The sequence below is a fragment of the Pongo pygmaeus genome, chromosome 10 (assembly GCF_028885625.2).
Source record: "Pongo pygmaeus isolate AG05252 chromosome 10, NHGRI_mPonPyg2-v2.0_pri, whole genome shotgun sequence".
Lineage (NCBI taxonomy): Eukaryota > Metazoa > Chordata > Mammalia > Primates > Hominidae > Pongo > Pongo pygmaeus.
In genome coordinates, this window is record NC_072383.2 from 73,304,165 (window position 1) to 73,327,167 (window position 23,003).

Consider the following 23,003-nt stretch of genomic DNA (forward strand, 5'->3'; position numbering starts at 1 on the left):
TTTCTTGTAATTTCATTTACATAAATTTCACAACCAGGCAGTTCTAATCTATGATATTAAGATAGAGAGGTTAACCTGGTATAGCAGGGGAAATGAATAGTAACTGGGAGGCAGCATAAGGGGAGGTTGTGGGGTACTGGCAATTGTCTGTTTCTTGATCTGAGCATTTGGTACATGAGTGTTGTTCTGTTTTTGATAATTCCTATGTTGTGCACCTAAAATTTATGCACTGTGAATGTACGTTTTATTTCAATGAAAGTTTAGTTTTAAAAAGGAAAGTTTAGATGTGTGGTACATAAATGATGACCTCCTCTGGCCCAACATGTCTACATCCTAATCCTTGGAACATGGGAATACATTATATGATAGAAGGGATGTGGCATATGTGATAAATTAAGAACATTAAAATGGAGAGATTATTGGGATTATCCAGGTAGATTCAATGCACTCACACATGTCCTTATTGGAGGAACGTAGAGAGAAATGTATCTATAGAAAAAGAGTGCCAGAATGATGCAGCATGAGACCAGCTATTGAAGACTTTGAAGATGGAGGAAGGGGCCATGAGCCAAGGAATGAAGGCAACTTCTAGAAGCTGCAAAAGGCAAGAAAATAGCTTCACCTCTAAAACCTCTAGAAGGAATGTAGCCCTATCAATCCCTTGATTTTAGGCATCTGAACTCCAGAACAATTAAAGAACAAATCTGTGTTTTTGAATGTAAGCTCATGGTAATTGTTACAGCAGCAATAGGAAACTAATACATAATGCTTCCAAATATTTAAATGGATGAAAGCAACGGCTTTCAGAAAATAAGAATGAGACAAAACGATTAAAAAAAGATAAGAAAGTACTAAGAATTACAGTAGTCTGAAAATATAAAAAAGCTACTGTGGGTACTGGTAGATTTTTTAATGTCTGCTAAAGCTGAGGTTAGATGTCAGTGAAACCATTGAAGAATTTAAGTGGACAGCATCAGAGGATTGTAAAAGATCACACCAATTCTAAGGCTGAAAAAGCTACAATGTAAAATGCAAAAAAAATCTTATAGTCAATACCAAGTTTTAATATGCCAATGAGATTTAGCCAGTCTATATAGCACACGTAAAATGTCTCGGTAACTATATGATACATTTTCACAACCATTATTTCCAAAGGTTGTGGCTTTTTTCTCCCCTAAATTACAAATAAAAAATCTGGAGGGCAAAGAGAGTAAAATAAGGTATTGCCCCTAATATCATAAAGTAGCAGAACTGGGAGCTGAACTTAAAAAATTCCACTTTTCTTTATATAGAAAAAAGTGAAACAAACACAAAAGCTCCAGCTAGACACAGAAGTACATTTTAAAAATACTTTTAGAACATAGTGCATCCTCATTTTATGTAATTAAAATCTTCTTACTTTGTTTCATGTAGTGTTCTTTTTCTAAATCGAAGAGGTGTCATCTTTGAATCTGGAAGGATATGATCACTTTCTTTTTGCTCAATGGCCAAATTTTGTTCTGGATCACTGATTACAGCCCTATACAGGAAAATAAAAAGTCCAACAATTAAATATGATCATGCATTACTTTAAAATTCACATATTTATAAGCAGTTCTAAAAGCTCATATACCAAATGCAAATTTACAACACTGGCAGAATATTTTTATTAAACAAATTTATTAAAAAATATTTTCCATAAGAAAGTAAATATTCCTATCTCTTTTTCCAGAAGTATTATCTAAAACTGAAATGAAATTTCAGAGGGAGCTAAGAGCTCCATGTTTTTATTTTACTATTCTTTAAACAAGCAGACACAGTGCTGGTTTCTGATCATGTGGGAGGTGTGTAGGAGAGAACACAGGTAAAGTAAAATAAGAATATAAAGTCATAAATGCCACAACAGAAATTCAATGAACAAACATAGAAGAGAATAACTTAATTCCTAGAAGACATAGAGAAGAGTTTATGAAAGGCATCCTAGAAGAGGAGATATTTGCACTGATTCTTAAAAGGTGAGAGTACAAGACTTCCTCTCCAGGAGTCGGCGGAGGGAGGGCAGACTCAAAGTGCTCCTGGACGCAGAGGCTCTTGTCAGAGGGCGCAGACCTGTTGAAACAAAGTAAGGATCTGAGCGACCCCAACTTTGCAGCCGAGGCCTCCGGCTCCGAGGTGCATAGCAACCCTAGGGTTCCAGTAGGCGTTCCTCCGTCCGCGACCCTGGCAGAGCCGCAGAGCCCTCCTGGAGACCCGACCACTGCCCCAGGCCCCGAGCGACCCGAAGGCTCAGCAGCAGGCCGTGGAGAAGGGCGGCGCCCACCAGAGCCCTAGCACGGCCCAGTCTCGCCCGGCACAGCTGCTGCAGAAGGCGCACGACGAGCTCGTGTGGTACGTGCGAGTCAAGGACCAGAAGAAGATGACCATCTGGTTTCCAGACATGGTGAAGGATGTCGTCGGCAGCTACAATTAGTGATGGAGGGGCATCTTCAGGCTCACCAGCCTCATCCTCGCCCAGGTGTTCGGGATGCAACGGAGAGGCTGAACCTGAGGCTGTCCAACCTCCACACCATGGAGTCTGCTCTGGTCAAAGCGCTGGAGCCCAAGGAGCTGGACAGGGTGGCTCTGAGCAACAGCAGGGTCCTGACAGGCCTCCTGCTCACATGATCCTGAGCCTCATTCTACTTGAAGGGCCGCGGCGCCAGAGACAGCTCCGTCTGGAACGTGCTGCGCGTCCTGGGGCTGCGGCCCTGGAAGAAGCACTCTACCTTCCACCTTCGGGAACGTGCGGAAGCTCATCACCGAGGAGTTCGTCCAGCAGAATTACCTGAAGTACCGGCCCGGCCTGTACGTGGAGCAGCTGGTGTATGAGTCCTTCTGGGGTTCCCGGGCCGGCCGCGAAATTACGAACATGAAAATCATGGAGTCCCTGGCCAGGCAGGCCTTCCGGATACTGGGAAGCTATGGAGGAGGCCAGAGCTCTGCGGGAGGCTAATCCCACTGCCTACTGCTCCTGTAACAGTGTCTCTGAGGACTAGCAAGGTCTGGAGGCCGATGAATGGTTTCTGACCCTCACCAGGCCTGTGGAAGGGTGGGGGTGGGTCACTAGAGTATTCAGGATTTACAGTGCAGTATTCACGTGTAACTTTACAGTACAGCGCTTTTACAACTTTTAATGCAATGTTGTCATTTGGGTACTACTGTGTAGTGTTTAGGACATACGCATGTTTGTTTATAAGTATGTTTGGTTGGCACTTTCGCTTTCGTGCTACCTTTCTTGGATTTTTGTACCAGAGACGTGCTAAACCGATGAATATATTGAGAAAGTTTCCATCTTATTCTTTCGTATGGGACTGATGATGTGTATTGGGGTAGGCTGCGTGGAAAGTTTGGAAGAACTCACCAGCAAAGCTGGCCTAACCAAGAGAAAAGTCAAGGCCCCTCTCTTCATGACCTTGCTGGGCACAGAAAACATCCTCACAGAGTGAACTGATTTGAGCGGAACTGGCCTCAATGTGGGCACTTGGCACACTTTACTAAACACATTTTCAACCCCACCAGGAGTCAATGTTAAAGTAAACATTAAAGATTCTTATGACATAATCCAAAAAAAAAATTGAGTACAAGTTAGCACTCAGAGGAGAAGGAGTAACGGTACCACAAGCAGAGGAACAATATGTGTACGGCCACAGGAGTAGACAGCACAGTGAGGACACACCTGAGGACAGCACACATTGTAATAGAGGAGAGTACAGACTCTGCAACTAGACTGCCTGGATTCAATCCTTGCCTGCCGTGATAATTAGCTGTGTAGCCTTATCTGGTCATTTTGCTCTGGGCCAAAGTTTTCTCATTAATAAAAGAAAGAATAATGGTATCTCCCACACAGAAATGCTGTGAAGATTAAATAAATTAGTTAACATATACATATTGTTTAGGAGAGTACCTATAATCTACTAAGTATTATAGAAGCACTCAATAGTTGAGGCTTCGCCTCCTAATTCCCCTTTTACTGCATATTTTACTGAATATGAATAAATATAGAGGCATGATAGCCAGCCCATCAGGTGGCATTGCAATGGGCTAGAAAAGTGATAGTAAGGGTCTGCACTAAGGTGGCAGTAAACACACAGTTTGATCAAGGAAAAAAGATCCAGTGTTCCATAGATCAGTAGGGTGACTATAGTTACAATAATATATAGCACATTTTAAAGTAGCTTGAAGATAATAATTCAAATGTTTCTAACATACAGAAAAGACAAATATTTAAGGTTATGGATATCCCAAGTACACTGACTTGATCTTTACAAATTATATTGTTAAATTATCTCATGTACCCCAAAGCTATAAAATACATAAATACAAGAGAACATAAACAAAAAAAAATAATAAGTAAATAAATAGACAAAGTAGAAAGAACAAATTCAAGAAACACCAACAGAACTAGAAAACTAATTGGATTTGAGGTCACCAAGTAGAAAGATCTATAGTAACTGAACAATGTGAAATGAGATTCAATTAATAATATAAGGAACATAGGTGTCATTGTGTTTTTAAGGTAGAAGAATAGGGTCTGGAGGCAGGAAACCTAAAGTCCATTCACACTGACTTCCTAGAACTAAATCAAAAGGAAAACCCCAACTTTCCACACCCAAGTAACAAAAGGACCAGAGGCTACTCCCTTTGCAACCACCCCCCTTTGTGTGTGGCAGATGAAAAATTGAAAATACCTCTGATTGGTCCCCTCCCAAGACCAGTCACGATGGTTGTGGGCCAAGTCTAAATTTGCATAGGAGGATAACTTTGTAACTCACGTCAGCCTCTGATTGGTCACTTTCCATGACCAATCAGATGTTTGCATAGGGTGTAACTTTGTAACTTCACTTTAGCTTCTGATTGGTCACTTTCCACAACCAATTAGATTGATTGCAGGCCACTTCTTCATTTACATAGACAAAGTATGTAAATAGATAAAGTAGAAAGAAATGTATGTATGTATTTGTCATTACATACATTTACATGTACACCAAGTAACCAATGGGAAGCCTCTAGAGGGTATTTAAGCCCCAGAAAATTCTGCAATCAGGCCCTTGAGCCACTTGCTTGGGCTGCTCCCACCCTGTGGAGTATACTTTCATTTTCAATAAATCTCTGCTTTTGTTGCATCATCCTTTCCTTGCTTTGCTTTTGTGTGTTGTCCAATTCTTTGTTCAAAGTGCAAAGAACCTGGACACCCTCCACTGGTAATAGTTCTGATTTGTTATTGTTGTTATTAATATTATTTTAAGGGTAAGAATGATAGGTTATCCTCATATCCTTATGGCAGGAAAATAGGGGAAATGATGCAGGAAAATAGCAAAAGGAATTAAAAGTTGGATAAAGAACAGAATGAGTAAAAGCATGAGAGCAGAAACAAGGTGAAGGGGTGACTGAGCAAGAAGCGAGATAAGAAGCAGAGGTTCAGCAGCCAAAACAAAAGTGAGATAAAAAAGTGAGTAAGGCGCTTGCAGTGAGCTGAGATCGCACCACTGCACTCCAGCCTGGGCGACAGAGCGAGACTCGGTCTCAAAAAAAAAAAAAAGTGGGTAAGGAGCCCCCATGGCCAGCTAGGTTTGGACCAAACCTGTCAGGGGCAGCTCCTCAGAGATGGGCATGCTCATTAAAAAGAAGTATGCTTAAAATGACCCAATATGGTAATTAGCTACTTAAGGTTCATGCATATGGACTGCGTATCACGCATATACTTAGAATTATGGGATGGAGATGACATACAAGCACACAAGGGCCAAATTAAGCAACATCTATCAATCAAAAGGCAGACACGGGCTAGAGATTAGGCATCCTTGGCAAGAGAAGAAAACAAAAAAAACACATAAAAGGACCCAAAGTACCAAACTAAGGTAGATTTCATCTCACAGAGCTCAGTCCGCTCCCCCACTCCGAGAGTGTAATACTGCGCTTAATACACTTCTGCTGCTTTGCTTTGCTATCTGCGTGCGTCTCGTCCAGTTCTTTGTTCAGGACAGCAAAAACCTGGAACTACACGGCACCATCCAGTAACACTTACTTTCCTCCTTAACCAGGTTGGGTTCCATGATTCATCAAAATATAATCCTGTACACACCTTTTAACAATCTTGCCCTCTCTGGCTTTTTCTACTTGCCTGGCAAAAACCTAAATCTGAATAAATTTGATGATTAACTGGATAAAAGAATAAATGAGTAGACATTTTTTAAAGGGTATCATGAACCTTCAAAACTATGAAAATGAAACAGCAATTCAAAGATAGAAGAACTTATGAATTTATTGAGTTATTTCAATTGCTGGAACATTCAGGAAAAGCTTTAGTCATCTCTACCATATACTGTAGATTCTGTTCATTTGTGTGCCAAGTTAGGAACTAAATCTCTAAATCTTCTTTTTAAATTGAGCATTAAGATATTTTTTAAATTCCCAAATGAAAAAGGCTGGCATTTATAAAAAAGTGGCACCTATTCTATTCTCACACTTTATTTATCAGTTCTGTGTTAAATATACATACACAGAATGTTAGAGTTATAAGAAATCTTAATGTTAATTTGGCAGAAGCAAAAATCAAGACATAGAGAAGGAAAATATGAAAGCTCAAACAGTGAATTAGTCACATAGCTAAACCTAAAACCAAATTCTGCTGACTGTATTTAAGTCCTCTTTTCCAGTTCATTCATCCATTTGCCTATTCAACAAGTTTTACTATACAGCTACTAGACTAGGCAATGGGAGCGTAATAGTGAGCAAAACTTCCAAAGTGCTCTGCCCTCATGAAGCTCACATTCTGAAGAGGCTGAAAGACAATTAACATGATAAACAGAGAAAATACAACATGAATTACATGCCCCTGTGGAAGAAAAAAAGAAATGGTAAGAAGATACGAAGTTTTGAGCAAGGGATCATAAATTTATTTATCATCAATTTATTTATTTAAATTTATTTATGGTTTATTTATGGTGAAGCCAAGGTTGGCCTCACCAAGGTGACTTCTAAGGAAAGATATGAGCTAAAATGAGTAAGCAGACATGTAAATTTCTGGGGAAAAGGCATTCCAATAAGAGGGGAAAATAAATGCAAAGTACCTAAGACAGGAACGGAACCTGGTATGTTCCAGAACAGGGATAAGTCAAATGGCTAGAGGAGAATAGGTAAGAGGGAGAGAAGTCCAAGGTCCAAGGTCCAATGGTGGGCTTGGATAGACTGTGTTATTGGCCCAAATTTTTTAGTAATCCTGATCCATATCCTTGCTATGGCCTCATTATAGGTGGTATGTACTTTCTCACCCCTTAACCTTGAGCTTTTGACTTGCTTTGGTCAGTTACACACAGCTATATGACTCTGCTAATCTCAACTGAACTAACTCATGCAAATGCGGGTTGGTTGGAAATCTGTTTATCTAGGATGGTCTCGGCTAAGTAGCTCAGTGGCATTTGTAGAAGGACCTTTTTCTTGAGACTACCAGGCTAGCCAAGCAGTGTTCTTCTCTCAAAGGTGGCAGAAGCACTAAAGGGCAAATGGAAACACATGAGATCATTTAAAGCCTAAGATCAAACCTAAGACCATTGCTTTTGCCCATATACAACTGGTCAAAATAAAAAGTAAGGCCCTTCCAGCCATGGCAAGCCTTGATATCTAACCTAAAGACACATGAGCAAAAATTACTGTTCTTTTAAGCTACTGAGTTTTGTGGTGACACATAATTAATACGTGAGCCTTGTAGGTTTCACTATGATTAAAATGAGAAATTCCTGGAAGGTTTTATCTGGCTTGCCTTTTAATGGATTAACTATGGGGTGCCGGGTTGAAAATAAACCAGTAAGAGGCAAATGCGGAAACAATGAGGCCAGTTAAGTAGTCCCTGAAATAATCCAGGAGACACACAAAATAAGTTTGAACAGGATGGTGGCAGCAGAGGGAGTAAATCTATGTTGATGGTAGGACTGAGCATGTTTGTTGACAAGCTGGATATAGTATTTGAGAGAAAGAAAGGGATCAAAGCATCACCAGGATTTTAGGTCTTAGTAACATGAAGAATTGAGTTACCATGGAGGAAAATTAAAGATTTGGTCACGGAGGAAGAGAGGGCAATAAAATTTCAGACACCCAGATTGAAGAAAGTTAAATTGAAATCTTAGAGAAGCATCAGAATATAGGTGGTTTTTAAAGGCATGATACTGGATGAGTTCACTTAAAAAGCAAACATAAAAGAGGTCCAAGAACTGAGCTGTTGGGCACACCCACGTAGGGAAGATGAAGAAGAACCAGGAGAGATTCTGAGAATGGGAGAAAGGTAGGAGAACAGTCAAGTGTCATGTGCAGGAAGCCATGCAGAAAAAAAAAAAAAAAAAAAAAAAAAAAAAAAAAAAAAAAACCTGCCTCAAAGAAAATAAAGTTCAAATGAGACAGCTGCTGCAGATGGGTCAAGTAAATGAGAACTGAGAAATGATTAGTCTAGCGATATGGATGTCACTACTTATGGAAAAAAGTTGTTGGAGGCATGGATGGTGGAGGTGAAAACACTAAGTTCATGAGACAATGGAAGGAGGGACATGGGAGACTCTGGGTATAATTATTTCAAAGAATTTACTGAAAAACATGTATGTAGAAACACCCATCATTCTTTCTGTCATGCATTCTTTCTGCCACATAACTAAACAGTTTTTTCAAAGCTAAGTCTTACTTTTTCCTTGAAGTAGATTATTCCAACCTCTTCAGAAATTCTAGCATAGTTCCATATTATCAAGCAATTCAGCACTGCATATGTTAAAACTTTAGTTTTCTAAGGGGTTTTAAAATTCTTAACAGTCTCGCAGTTCTCGAACTGCACCAAGGAACCCTGAGGTACCACAGTGAACTCACAGGGGCACTATGGGATATTTTCACTTTTTGAGGGAAACTCAGTGATACTTGACATCACTTGCACACCAAGTAAACTACTAGTTCAGCCTCAGGGTAGTTCACAGTTTCAACAAGACAGCTCCTTCAATGATGTTACATCTTTGCAGAGCTGAGTTTTCCATAGTTGCTATGATAAAAAGCAAATATCAGGTGAAAATCAATATGGAATATAAAGTGAAAGTGGCAGCATTGTAAATGATTCTAGGATTTGAGACACTGTGCAGTTCCCATAAGTTGCATACAGATCCTTAGTAAGAATAAAGTAAGGATATCTTCTTTCAATTTATGTGTATTATTTTTTAAATGGTCATCAGTTGTTAGGAAATAAATATTTATTAAGTTGTTTAGAGAAAAATACTTAACAAATAGAACTGTTAGGTATTTCTATTCATCTAAGAGTGCTGTGAAAAAAAAAATACTAAAACATTAACGGTGCAGTGAACAGAGAAAGTTTGGGAACCTCTGAGTTAGCCACCCTTTAATTGACCAAGGATATGAGTGTCATGCATGAAAAGAAATTTAATGAAAACTTTCTGCATTGATTTCTATTACCAGTTGCTAATTCTCACCTAGATAAGTGGTCTGTCATCACTTGCTCTGCAACAATCTGTTTCTTCTTCTCTGCAGCCACAATTTCCTGGGAAGATTAAATAAAGACAATTTCACCATCCATAAAGCAGAACCATACAATACTTAACACAAAAGTTCTAAAACATAAATTAAATATCTCTGATTTCCATCTTAGATATAGATGGAAATAGATTACTATTATAGATTATAGATTACTTTCCATCATTACTAAATTTAAATTTCGATCATTTAATCTACAAATATCATTTATTTTCTAAGAAATAATACACTTAAATTTCAGTAAAAATCATCAGAATTTTCATGAGCTGCCTTTGCATTTTATGGAGCAGACTAAAGGAAAAAGAGACTATGGCATCCTTCCACTCTATTCCTCCCCTCAAGAGATGTCCTGCAAAAGGTATCTTAACCTGCTCCAACAAGGCTACCAACACTGACACAAAATAAGCTTAGTCTAACACTACTCACAGCAAAAGAAGGCAAAACTGAGTTTGAATTGTTCGACCTTTCATAAAATATCTAAAACAAGGAAAAACAAACAAAAACTCTCCTCATCAAAGGTGTAATATTTTCTCTGTATATAATGCATCAATAATATTTAATAAACTTTTCTCAATTACTAGCTTGATTAAGCTTTCTTAATACTATTTTTCACTTTTCCAATTCATCTGAAACTATTTTTACTATTTTTTAGGTCATATCTAATTGAAATACTGGTAATCATTCAATTCCAATTATATTATCATGCAGCTATAATGACTAAAATGTATCTTTAGAAAGGCAAACAAAAGAGGTTAAAAAATTAAGAGGTCAAAATAAAGCTTGTTCTATTTTTAGAATGTAAATTACTGTCATCCCCATTGATCACTCCAATAAATGAAATTAAGATAGAGGCTTTGTAACCTTAGAAAAAGTGCTTTATTTAAAATTGAGACAAAATATCAAATAAGAATGTCTAAAGACATATCATAAAAACAAAAAGTAAAAACTTGTAAGAAAATTGGAAAAGTTGGGCACAATTATTTAAATGCTATTTAGCCTACACTAAATTTAGTTTTTTTGGCTTTTTTTTGAGACAGGCTCTTGCTGTGTTGCCCAGGCTGGAGTGCAGTGGCACTACCACAGCTCACTGCAACCTCCGCCTCCCAGATTCAAGTGATTCTCATGCCTCAGCTTCCCGAGTAACTGGGACTACAGGTGTATGCCACCACGGCTGGCTAACTTTTGTATTTTTAGTAGAGACGGGGTTTCACCATGTTGGCCAGGCTGGTCTCGAACTCCTGGTCTCAAGTGCTCCACCAGCCTCTGCCTCCCAAAGTGCTGGGATTATAGGTATGAGCCACCATGGCCAGCCTAAATTTAGTTTTAATAATAATGTTAAACCAAAATTTAATAAGAATGTTAAAACTAAATTTAATGTAGGTTAAATAACACTTTTATTTAGCCTACATTATAGGCTACATATAGGTTATTTAACACTTTTATTTATTGATAATGTTTAAATTATTATTAAACATTATTATTTAACATTATTTAAATATTATTTAGCCTACACTAAATCTAGTTTTTTAGTTTGGTAGAAATTCAAAATGTGTAGTTTACACATTTAATATGTCCTATATAAAGCTTATGTTATTTAATACATCTTGTGTCACTCTCTAAGCTCATGATGCTTTATAAGATTTTTACTTGGTAATAAATTTAAAACAGCAATTAAAATGTTTAAAAATTAGCACAACCTAAAAGTAAAGCAAGGTATATTTTTTAATATCTAAGAGTGATTCATAAAGTGGACACTGACTAAAACATTAAAATTATACACAGAAAAGATCCACATCGGCTGAACACAGATGTAAAATCCAGACAGAAACCAAAGAGGGGCAATTAATTAACACCATAGAGCCCATGCAGAAAGCCCATCTTCAGTGTTGAAGCTTATGGTGGCTTATAATTTGTAGGAAAGGTTAGAACCCATAGGCACACTGATTTAGAGATCTGTGTAAACATAAAACAGATTAGAAGCAGAAGTGACACTGATGGAAGGATCTAGCAACACTAAAAAATGACAAAGGAGCTAGATGAGATGGACACAAAAACCGTAGTTTCACTGCTTCTATTGTCACTTAAGTAGTTTAAAATTAAAGAAGTTTTCACCTACATTTTTAAAACAAATACGTGCTAATTTCAGATGCCCTGAAAGCTTACTCATGTAAACGTTTCCTTAGGGGAAGGAAGAGACAGTTAAATGAGTACTATCAAAATAAAATAAAACTTGATAATGAATTTAGATACATTGCTCCTAATAATGTAGTTGTAAGGAAAAGAAATACATTAACATCCAGATTGCTTTGAATTACATCAAGAACAATACCCAATGAGCCTTAATTATTGCAATACCCATTTCAAATATAATTTCAGGGATATATCAAAATAAGCCTGATTTGAAACACTATTTTCCTTATTAAGTAGCTTTTTTAATTTTTAGGATAATCCTGATAATATTCATTCTATTAAACATAAACATCCAAGTAATAATAGGCACCAAAAAAATAATGTGCATGTGGTTTAAGTAAAAGAACTCACAAATTTGCAACTTGGGACATCCACAGAAAATCAGTTCACGTAGTCCAGAGATTGATTATATATTGCTATTAATTCAGAACATAATTGATTCTGGATGGTTGTGACCCAAATAAAATATACATTGAATTGACACTCAATGATAATAGTAATGTAACTAACTAAATCCATATTGTTTTGTTACTGTTTATGCTATTGAAACCAGAGTTTTCCCAACTTGTGAGCCACCACACTGGCATTCCAACAATCTGTTATAAGTATGCCTAAGACATTAATCACTTGGGTTTCTGGGGTGATCAGTGACCTCCAACTCCAAGCAGCTTGGTCCCCTTACCCCAGAACATTACAGAAATGTTTTAATTATCTGTTTGTGCCAGAACTGGTCTAAACCAGACTTGCCAACCTAACTGATTCTGTAAAAGACATAATTTAAAGTTAATATTGAGCATCTGGAGTGTTGCTTCACTTTTCCTAAAAAAGAAAAATAACTTATTTCTGGAATTTCCTTAACTGGCCTGAATTTATCTAATGTTAGGAGCTCATTACTTCAAAAAAATAACCAGGCTGCTTTTTTGGGGGAGGGGGTGACACCAAATAAACTCACTAACATAAATAGCAGCCAACTCACATTTTGAACAGTATAAACTAAATTTTTCAAACACCTAAAGATTCAAGACAATTTTTTTACAGAATATATACCAAATACAATTCAATCATTTATAAAAATGAGGATTCAATTTTCCATTAATGAATATTCACCCGAGTCCAAATTCAATTGTTGCAATTATTTATTCCATTCAGTCTTTAAAATCTTAGAAAGCAAATAAGATTAACGGCTCACCAAATAAGTAAAAATGCTGACAACTTACTGCATCCAATTTTCTTGCTCTCTGTTGTTTATCGCAAGGGTTGTCTGCATAACCTTGCTGTAAGAGGGCTTTCCTATCCAGAGTCGTAAGGTCATCTGTGTTGGCTTCTCCATCTTGCACACACTATGCATGAAAGAAATAAACGAAGCATCATACACATATTTAGAATGTTTGTTTTTAACAAAATATGGGAATAGATAACCATGGAATATCTCAGTGACTATTTGTACAACAGTTAAAAAGTACAGGCTCTGAAAATCAGATTGCTTATGTTTGAATCCAGCTCTTCCACTTACCCGCTAGGTGACCTCTCTGTGCCTCAGGTTACTCATAGATAAAATGCGAATTAGTAATAGGAACTACTTCCCCAGAAACAAAAAGGATTAAGAGATAATACATGTCCAACACTTTATAAAAACTACTTGACATAGTAAGCATTAAACAAAAGTTAGCAGCTATTATTATTGTCCAATCTGAATCTTTGAAAAATTAATAAATGTGGGCATGTCTACTCCATTATAAAATTAAATTCAGAAATAAAATACTAAAAGATGAGTGTAACCTTCCAGGTAAAAGATTCTTTGGGATGCTAAAGAGATAAATACCAAATTGTTCTTTGACTATGAGATGTGTTTACGCTACCCCAGCAAAACAAAAAAAAAGTTTCCAATAAAATAGCAACTTGTCAAAAACTTAATAGATTATAAGATTTCCTCCCCCTAGGGCTTATTCTTACTTTAGATCTTCCTTGAAAGGTCACACTCTATCTTAATACTCCTCTCTGTCTTTATGACCTTTGATTGCTATATAAAATTTTGTTATATATGTTTAGGATTTATGGCTTGCCTCTCCTAATGTAAGTTCCATGAAAGCAGGAACCTTGTCTGTCATTTTTACTGCTGTATCCCTGGTGGCAGAACAGGATAACACAAAGTGAGCACTCGATAAATATTTATTCAATAAATGAATAATGAATCTCGCTTAGGCATTTAAAAATCAATTTATGAAGATACTTTATCATTTTATTTATTTACCCACTAATATACTTCTTTCTAAATAGTGATTTATTTAAACAGGCACCAAAAAGATGCTTAGCATTTACAGGTAAATTAAGCAGATTAATTTAATGCATATATTTAAATATAAGCAAAACACTGTATTTTGTTCAGGTTGAAAACACTTTCAGAATAATTTTATTTTGTGTCAGCTTGTTTTCAACCTTTTACAAAAGGAAAACTGATATTTCCACTCAATATTTCAAATTCAACCTCCCAAAACCAGACTTCCTTACAGTCTTCCCCTACCTCCAGTTAATGGTAACCCTCTTAGGCCAAAAGCCTTAGATCCATTCTTTTTTTATTTTAAAATATTTAATTGACATTAAAAATTGTAAATATGCAATGTGTACAGTATGATGATTTGATATACATATAGATTATGTAATCATTATCACAATCAATTAATACATCCATCACCACACATAGTTACCATTTGTATTTGTCTGCGTATATGTGTGTGTGTGTGTCGTTAAGACATTTAAAATCTGCTTTCTCATCAAATTTCTAGGAAAAAAATACAGTATGATTAACCGTAATCACCACAAATACAGCAGTTCCTCAGAACTTATTTATCTTATAACTGAAAGTTCACATCTGTTCACCAAGTCCCCATTTTCCCAACCCCTCCCCCCGAGTCCCTGGCAACCAATATTCTACTCTCTGCTTCTGTGGGTTCAACTTTTTTAGAGTCCACATGTAAGTGAAAACATAGAGTATTTGTCTTTCTGTGCCTGGTTTAATGTCCTGCACATTGACCCTTGTAGAGTCATTCTCGGTCTTCCCTTTCTCTCAAGTCTATAACCAATCCATTCAAAAATCTTCTTAGCCCTACCTTCAGAATCTGTCAACAATATGACTTTGTGAGGCACTATGAAGTTCCAAGTCTGAAGCTACCATCACCTAGGTCCAAGCCATCATTGTCAAATTTTGCCTGGATTATTGTGACATTCTCCTCAAAGGTCTTCCTGCTTTTATCTTTGTCCTATTATCAATAAAGCCCATCCTCAAAAGAACAAAGTAGCTTTCTGCCTCACAGAAAAAGGCAAAGTCCTCCCTTGGCTTGTGTGGCCTCCCTGATCTGCCTCCCAAACTCCCTTTAACTCTCTGACCAACCTCCTTCCATCTCTCCCTTGCTCTCCCTCCTTTGACCACACTGTCCTCCTCCATATTTCTTAAACACTCCTACTTCATGACACAGAGTTTCTCCTGACTAGCCTGCTCCTCAGGTGTATGCTAAAATGCTATCTTATCTAAAGGTCTCCCCTGTGATCCTATAGAAGTTGCTATCCCATACCCAAAGCCCTGACTTTCCTGGATCCCTTCTATACACCACACTTTTCACCATGTGTCATACAAGCTGGGTTGACTGATTAATCATTCCATTGATTGATTTTTTTTTCTCCTTGCCATTTCCTTCCATTAGAATATAAGCTCTTTAGAGGCAGAAATTTTTGTCTGTTTTATTCACTGACTTACCCCCAGTGCCTGGACAGGGGTATTGCATAAAGTTAAGCATTCAGTAACTATGTGTTGAAAGAATAAATAATAAAGGAATAAATTATATTGATCATTTCTAAAACTAAAAGTCTTTTTAGAGTGAAAAAAGAGGTATTTGAAATGAATAATGATAAGTACAATTAGGAAATAAAGATTATTTTCTACAAAATTGAAGTTTAATGATTTTCATGTTTAATTTCAAGATGTTTCATTATTTTAAAAATATATATGTACACATAAGTTTGTATTTTAGGTAACAAAACAATCTGACAACAAGAGATTCATCACCCTTTATAGTAAGTGGAAGGAAAACTCAGCAAAGGAAATTTACCATTAGAATTGCCATGGTTTGGATGTTTGTCCCCTCTAAGCCTCATGTTGAAATTTAATCCCCAATGTTGGAGTGGTGTTTGGGTCATGGAGGTCGATCTCTTGTAAATAGATCAGTATTGTCCCTCGGAGGTGAGTGAGTTTTCATTCTATTATTTCCCAAGAGTGCTGGTTGTTCAAAAGAGCCTGGCACCTCCGCATGCTCTCTTGCCTCCTATGTTGCTATGTGATCTCTGCACATGCTGGCTTCCCTTGACCTTCCGTCATAAGTAAAAGCAACCTGAAGCCCTTAGCAAGTGCCTAATCTTCAACTTTCTAGCCAACAGACTCAAGAAGCCAAATAAATCCTTCTTTCTTTATACATTACCCAGCCTCGGGTATTTCTTTATAACAACACAAAATGAATGAAGACAAGAATCAAGCAGAGTAAAACTTCTATTTTACAGTTCAACTGATTATCAGTTGACTCATGTATCATACTGATTAGTTAGCAACGATAGCCTTTAGTTCTTGCCCTGGATCCTAAATATTTCTAATTTTAGCTTTGCTTTACCAGTAAAGAGAATCAATTTACATGTTGATCTCTGCTTTAATGAGGGGCTCATATTTCTGATATCAGGGATATCTTCTATTTCCAGAGATTACTAGTGTTAATTCATGTAATTGTAATAGAATTTACTACTAGGCCATTTATATAGCAGTTTTGATTCTGATAATGATATACATTTAAAAAGATATCAAATAAGTTCCTCAAACCCCTTAAGTACAAAATTATTATATAGAGAATCTACAGAAATGCTTTTTAACTAGAAGTTCTTCTATAAGACCACTAAAAACATATTAAACTTAATAATTTCACACCTTTAATATAGATTCTAAAAAATCAAAGTGGCAAAATAGCATATTTTCCAGAAGAATTTATGTGCATATTGGCTTATATAGAACTCTTTATTCTTACCACATAAATACTTACCAATTTTATGGAAATATCTGCAAATAAAATTTGTTTTTCCCTTAAACCAAAAGTAAAAAAAGTCCTCATTTGAATTTGCATTCAAGGAAATAAAAGTTTTACTTAAAAAATATTTTAAACCATTTTGCTGCCACTCAGTAAGGCACGTGCTTACAGAAACTTTCATTCTGTTTTCCCAACATCTGTACAGTGATCTAAATATAATTTGGTATATCCTGCAAACAATACATGGTGAGATGCTAAAAGGTTATGAAATTATCTTGCCTAGTATTATAGACACCAGATTATGATATTTCTGTGTTTATATTTGGGTCTGGAAAAATGTTTTCAAAATAAGAAAGATTAAATAATCCCATTAATTTTGTTACTCTTTCAGCTAATCATTGTGTGATTTATTTAATTCTAGATAGTTCCTACATGGATTAAAAAATAGCTGAAATGTCATACCTACTTATAAATTTATTATTATTTACCTACAGGAAAATGCTAAGCAAATACAACATTAAAACTTCCCTGGAAACACATTACTCTTATAGAAAGTTAACTGAATTAAAAATTCTATCTATTAAAAGTAAAATTAAAAATTCTCTTCTTTATGGCCACTAGTATCATGTTTTTCAAATTATTCCTTCTAAAAATCAAGATTGACTTTTTCTGTATGATTATGAAAGCCATTACAATTATGTTTAATTTATTATTATATTCATTAAGTGAATTTATACCTAATACTACATAAAAACATAACAATTTCAGCAACACATGATGTTAAAAAATCATTTCCCATAATGAGACAAAAGACAGTAATGAAGTGATGGTAGTTTTTGCACAAAACAGGATCACTATAAAGTCTCAAATCACTTAATCAATTTCAAAATTTAGACTGTCAGACCAACTGAGTTCAAGACAGCTATGTCAACAAAATACTTAATACTGTCTTATTTCTAATCCCAAGGTACGTGAAAAACTTCCAACAGAGAAAAGGTGACAAAACTATATGGCTATAACTTTTTTGTCAGAAAATGATGACAATAACCCTTTAAATTTGTTGTGAAAAACAAACTAGTCAATGTAAGTAAAATATTTACAACAGTCCTTGATATGCAGAAATGAATGTTAGCTATTATACTTATTATGACTAATAGCAAGACATGTCACACAAAAAGAGATTTCTGTAATATGTGCAGTTTTCTTTAAATGTCATTAGAATTTTTTAAAGCCTCATACATTACCTTTTCATCTCTCTTGTTTCTTGGAGACTGTTTATATGTAACATTTGATTTTGTATTTTCTGCATTTCTCTGACTATACTGCTTATAGCCCTCTTTCATTTCAGTTTTACACTGCTGATATTTTAGTTTATATTTGTCTGTTGGTGCTGGCAAATTTTCAGGTATTATGTTCTGATCCTATAGGTAAAAAAAAAGCATGCTATCAGAAAAAAAAAGTATTAATTTTCTTTATTGGCATTAACAGGTTTACCTTTTACCTTAGCATCCATTCCTTAAAAATGACCATTATAGTCAATGTTCTAAGCAGAGATGGTATTTAAGACATTCAACTGGTACAGACAGCATCACTGACCAATCAGAGCAGACAGAACAGCTCGGAATGGGCACTTACCTTAAATACCAGTAAGCTTATACCTTGTTTCCTAGCTGAAGATCCATTCTGGTTCCAATAGAATTTAAGAGGAGAAAAATTGACTTATCTTTCTTCTTAGGAGTTTTAGATAAGCTTTTCTTCTGCCCCAGAAAAACTTCACTGTTAATCACTTTTTTTCATAATAGATAGAGCAATTGAAGATCACTAATACTGAGAGGCATTGGTTGTCATTTCTAGAATATCAAGATATTCTGTCTATTTGCAAACATGGAAATATTTGCAAATAAAATTTGTTTTTCTCTTAAACCAAAAATAAACAAATGTCCTCATTTGAATTTGCATTCAAGGAAATAAAAGTTTTACTTAAAAAATATTTTGAACCATTTTGCTGCCACTCAGTAAAGTATGTGCTTACAGAAACCTTCATTCTGTTTTCCCACTATCTTTACAGTGACCGAAATATTATTTGGTTCCGTACCACATTTCCATGCAAGTGAGAGATAATAGAGTCAGCGGATAAGAGAAACCTAAAAGAAGTGCTATACAAATACAAGTGCATATTGTATTAACCTAGGGAGGGACAGGCACTCCAAAATGAGCTTTTTATAAAGCCAGTCCAACCCTTGAAAAGTGTTGAGGATATTCATGTCTAACCCAGAGGAGAAGGATGAAGCAAAGCTTCAGGGTATTATTCATGCAATTTTCCAAAATGAAACTAAGAACATGAATAGAGTCAGCTATATGAAAAGACTAACAAAAACAGAAAAACCCTACACCTATACTAGTCAGAATCTATATTCAAATCGTGAACAAAACACTAGATATGTTTGAAGCATAAACATGTCTCAAGGAGACAACGTGGAATGAGCATAGCTACTTACTCCATAGTATCCCAGCAGCCTAGAGTATGAATCAGTTTCCAAGAGACCAGTCTTACATTGCTTAACCAGCAAGATCTGATCTAAGAGTTTGCCATATTTTAAAAATTCCTCAATTGCATTTGAGGATATATGTGTACTTTACCGATTTCATTTAAAAATTTTAAAATACCAATTTCCATGTGTGACAAAATGTAAAACAAGTAAAAATTATTTCACCAACCTTATGGTTTGGTATTTAAATACATAAAATATTTAAACTTGGCAAAACATAGACTGAACATAATAAAATTTTTAAACCTCTTTATTAAGAGGTTAAATCCAGTGCTAATAATGCATACTAAAATTCTGAAAATTGATAAGCAAATAAATACTAACCAATTTATCTAGATGATACTGAGTATATGGAGTTTGACCTGGTGTGACCCAGCCAAGAGTAGAAGATGAATTTGGCAGGTTTGCTGTACTAAGTGGAATATATGAAAAATTATCCTAAAAAATAAAATTAATGATATTCCTTATATGCTATGTGTAATATTGTGTTTTAATGTTTATCATATTAAATAGTAAATAAAAATTACCTCATCATCAGAGTCAACAAGGCTTCCCAAATCAAGTCGTGGGACCCTGAAAGAAATAATCTATGTATCCCGTAACTTTTTAACATGAAACTTTAATAACTGCAAATCTTATATGTTACATCTTTTATAAATAGGTACACTGAAACCAGTAGTGCCATGGCTTCTACTGGCTTGTGATAGGCTTTTGTTAAATGTTCAGTAATTTTTCAAATTGGTCGTTAAACACATCCATCATTAAAAATACATATAAATGTATAATTAAATTAAATTATATTAAATAAATATTTGGTCGGGCACAGTGGCTCATGCCTGTAATCCCAACACTTTGGGAGGCCGAGGCAGGCAGACCACCTGAGGTCGGGAGATCGAGACCAGACTGACCAACATGGAGAAACCCCGTCTCTACTGAAAATACAAAATAAGCCAGGCGTGGTGACACATGCCTGTAATCCCAGCTACTGGGGAGGCTGAGGCAGGAGATCACTTGAACCTGGGAGGTGGAGGTTATGGTGAGCCGAGATTGCGCCACTGCACTCCAGTCTGGGCAACAAGAGTGAAACTCTGTCTCAAAATAAATAAATAAATAAATAAATAAATACTCAAAATTCATCACTTCCTGATTATTTCACTGTACTTCGCTATTATCTGTGCTCTAGAGATTATGTATCTATGTTTATCCTATCTCTATGGTAGTGTAATAGTGTGCATCTCTTTCCAATGCTGTGCTCAGTGATGTCATATAGGCACACTGAAACAGCCTTGGTGGGATTATTTACACTGAAATTGGCAAATGCTATGAATAGGACTTGGTTTAATATTTGGTTGATTTCTGACACTTTAACAAGTGGTGGAGAAATGTTAATAATGCAGATTCAACCTAAAATTATATCATGTCTATACCTGTCACACAGTAAATAGCCCCAAAATACACTGAAGAAACATGGTTTTATATTGAAAACTATTATTTGACTAAGCCAAGAAATCACTCATGTCACTTTTTAAAGTAAATAAAAATATTAACCAATATTCATGTTGGAACTACACTAGTTCATCAGTTGCAACCATAGGTTAGCTAGAGATACAGAGTTCAGCAACAAAACAAAGAGACAATTCTGTGAAAATCTATTGGCTACATGGAACCTACAAGAGAGACTATACATTTGATTAATATTTGTAAATTGATTGCCACACGTCCTTTATATCAGTAAAAGCTATAATCAACTTCATATATGCTTAAATTTCTTTATAATAAACAATTAAAATTTACAATAAACTTACAATACACTTTCAGAAAACCAGTCCTTAAACTTTTCTCTGCACACAACTGACACAGCCATTGTTACTTACTTGATATTTTGGATCTAGTGCTTGCACCTAACTCTATTCTTTATGTCAAGATGAGCATACAGGTAATCTATCACATAGAAACACATAAATGTTGATGTTTATTCATTTTGATCTTCAGAAATGCCAATATTGTATGGTTCAGCCTAGTAAATTACTAAGTTTTTAATTTCTATTTTTAAAGAAGCTCTGTAATCTAAAATACTTGAAAGAATATAAAAATCATATTATTCCAAAATTTAAAAGTCAAAATAACATGTAACATAAAACATAAATTAATATACTATAAACCAAAAATAAAATAATTTTAAGATTCATAAAATTGTCATACTCCTCAAAATTAAAGCACAGGCATAATTATCCTTAAATTCATGCTAACTATATGAATTATACAAGGATAAAAATTTACACGTCTCTTTAATAAATGCATATAGCTGAATTTTCCAAATAAACAAATATTTTCACTTTTTCAGGAAAATGTAAAACATATTAAGGAAAATAAAAAACCAAAGAAGTATTACCTATAATTCTACCACCTTATCACAAAAGCTATTTTAATTTTGGTATAGTAATTTTCAGGCTATTCATATGCATGTAGATTTTTTCTGTGGTTCACAATCATAGCTACATACATAATTTTGCTTTCTTTTTTAACTAGTCAATGTATGATACATATGTGCCCATTAAACAGTCCAAATGTGAAGAAACGTAACTTACACTGGTGGGCAAGAATTCTGGTTTGTCCATGATTCAGAAGTCCACCTTTGCTTTAATTAAAAAAAATTTTTTTTGAATCAGTATGAATATGAATATACCCTTTATACTTGAAGAGATACACAATAAGTCAATGCAATAAAGCTAATTATAATTTTTCTCAGTAAACTCTATATAATAAATACTTATTAAGCCCCTTCCTACCATGCTTGAGACACAGATAAAATGGCAAGCAAGACAGATAATCCCTACCCACATAGCACTCTGCTGGAGAAGACTTTCTCTCAAGTAAACAATAATGGGAAAAATAAGTCGATAACAGAGCGACTACATAGCAGTATGCCCAAACTACTCTAGGGAATTTAGGATACTTGTTTTTTGTTTGTTTGGTTGGTTTTTTCTTAAGGCAACCTTTAACAGGAGTTCTGAAAGATGAGGAGGAGTTAGCTAGATGAAAAGAGAAGGAAGAAAATTGGTTCAGCTAGGAAACAACTTGTACTGCACAGGCCTCTAGATAAGAGTTAGCATTTGGAAAGGGGTAAAATCCAGAGTGTGAGGGGGGCAGGGCCAAGCTGTTACATTATAGTACAAATTAGGGAACTTAGACCTTGTTTTTAAGGTAATGGGAAGACAGTGAAGGGTTTGAGAAAGGAAGTAACAAACATATGCATGTGTTTGTAAACATTCAATCTTATTGCCAAAAAAACTGCAAGGCATGAAAATTACCATGAAATAGAAGATATATATGAGTCTTAGGAAAACTTCAAGTTAATGAAAATAGAAAATAATTCACCCATCTGTACTTATACCCTATTTCTGAAATGTTATCTGACTTGTGCTTTTTTTGTGATATTAGTAGCAACCATAAAAATTACATTCTACTATTTTTCTTTTTTTATATTTTCCTTAAACAAACATTCTTAAATAACAATAATAATACAATAAGTTTAATTTTAAAAAATAAAACTAATTCAAGCAGTGGCAATTTTTCAAGTAATTATTATCTTCAATTTTGGTGGTTCCATTCTTCAAATCTAGGAAATGTTGATCCTAAATATCTGTGAATATAAGTAGTCATGAAACAT

The 23,003-nt window shown here is 35.3% G+C and overlaps 1 protein-coding gene and 1 pseudogene across 6 annotated transcripts in view; one reads left to right on the top strand and one right to left on the bottom strand.

The window, feature by feature from the left end:
- Positions 1 to 23,003, bottom strand: part of CAPS2 (calcyphosine 2) — a 128,839-nt gene that overhangs the window by 33,433 nt on the left and 72,403 nt on the right. For 3 of the 6 annotated variants that reach the window (XM_054443017.2, XM_054443016.2, XM_063646507.1), the window contains 7 exons: positions 21,922 to 21,971; positions 19,861 to 19,906; positions 19,658 to 19,771; positions 18,029 to 18,205; positions 12,942 to 13,064; positions 9,474 to 9,541; positions 1,400 to 1,519 (listed from right to left, as the gene is read on the bottom strand). In XM_054443017.2, the coding sequence (XP_054298992.1) occupies positions 1,400 to 1,519; positions 9,474 to 9,541; positions 12,942 to 13,064; positions 18,029 to 18,205; positions 19,658 to 19,771; positions 19,861 to 19,906; positions 21,922 to 21,971 (698 nt within the window). The remainder of the gene's footprint in view (positions 1 to 1,399; positions 1,520 to 9,473; positions 9,542 to 12,941; positions 13,065 to 18,028; positions 18,206 to 19,657; positions 19,772 to 19,860; positions 19,907 to 21,921; positions 21,972 to 23,003) is intronic. The other 3 variants (XM_063646508.1, XM_054443018.2, XM_063646509.1) reach the window with 3 other exon arrangements.
- On the top strand, positions 1,560 to 3,014 carry LOC129009854 (necdin-like; annotated as a pseudogene).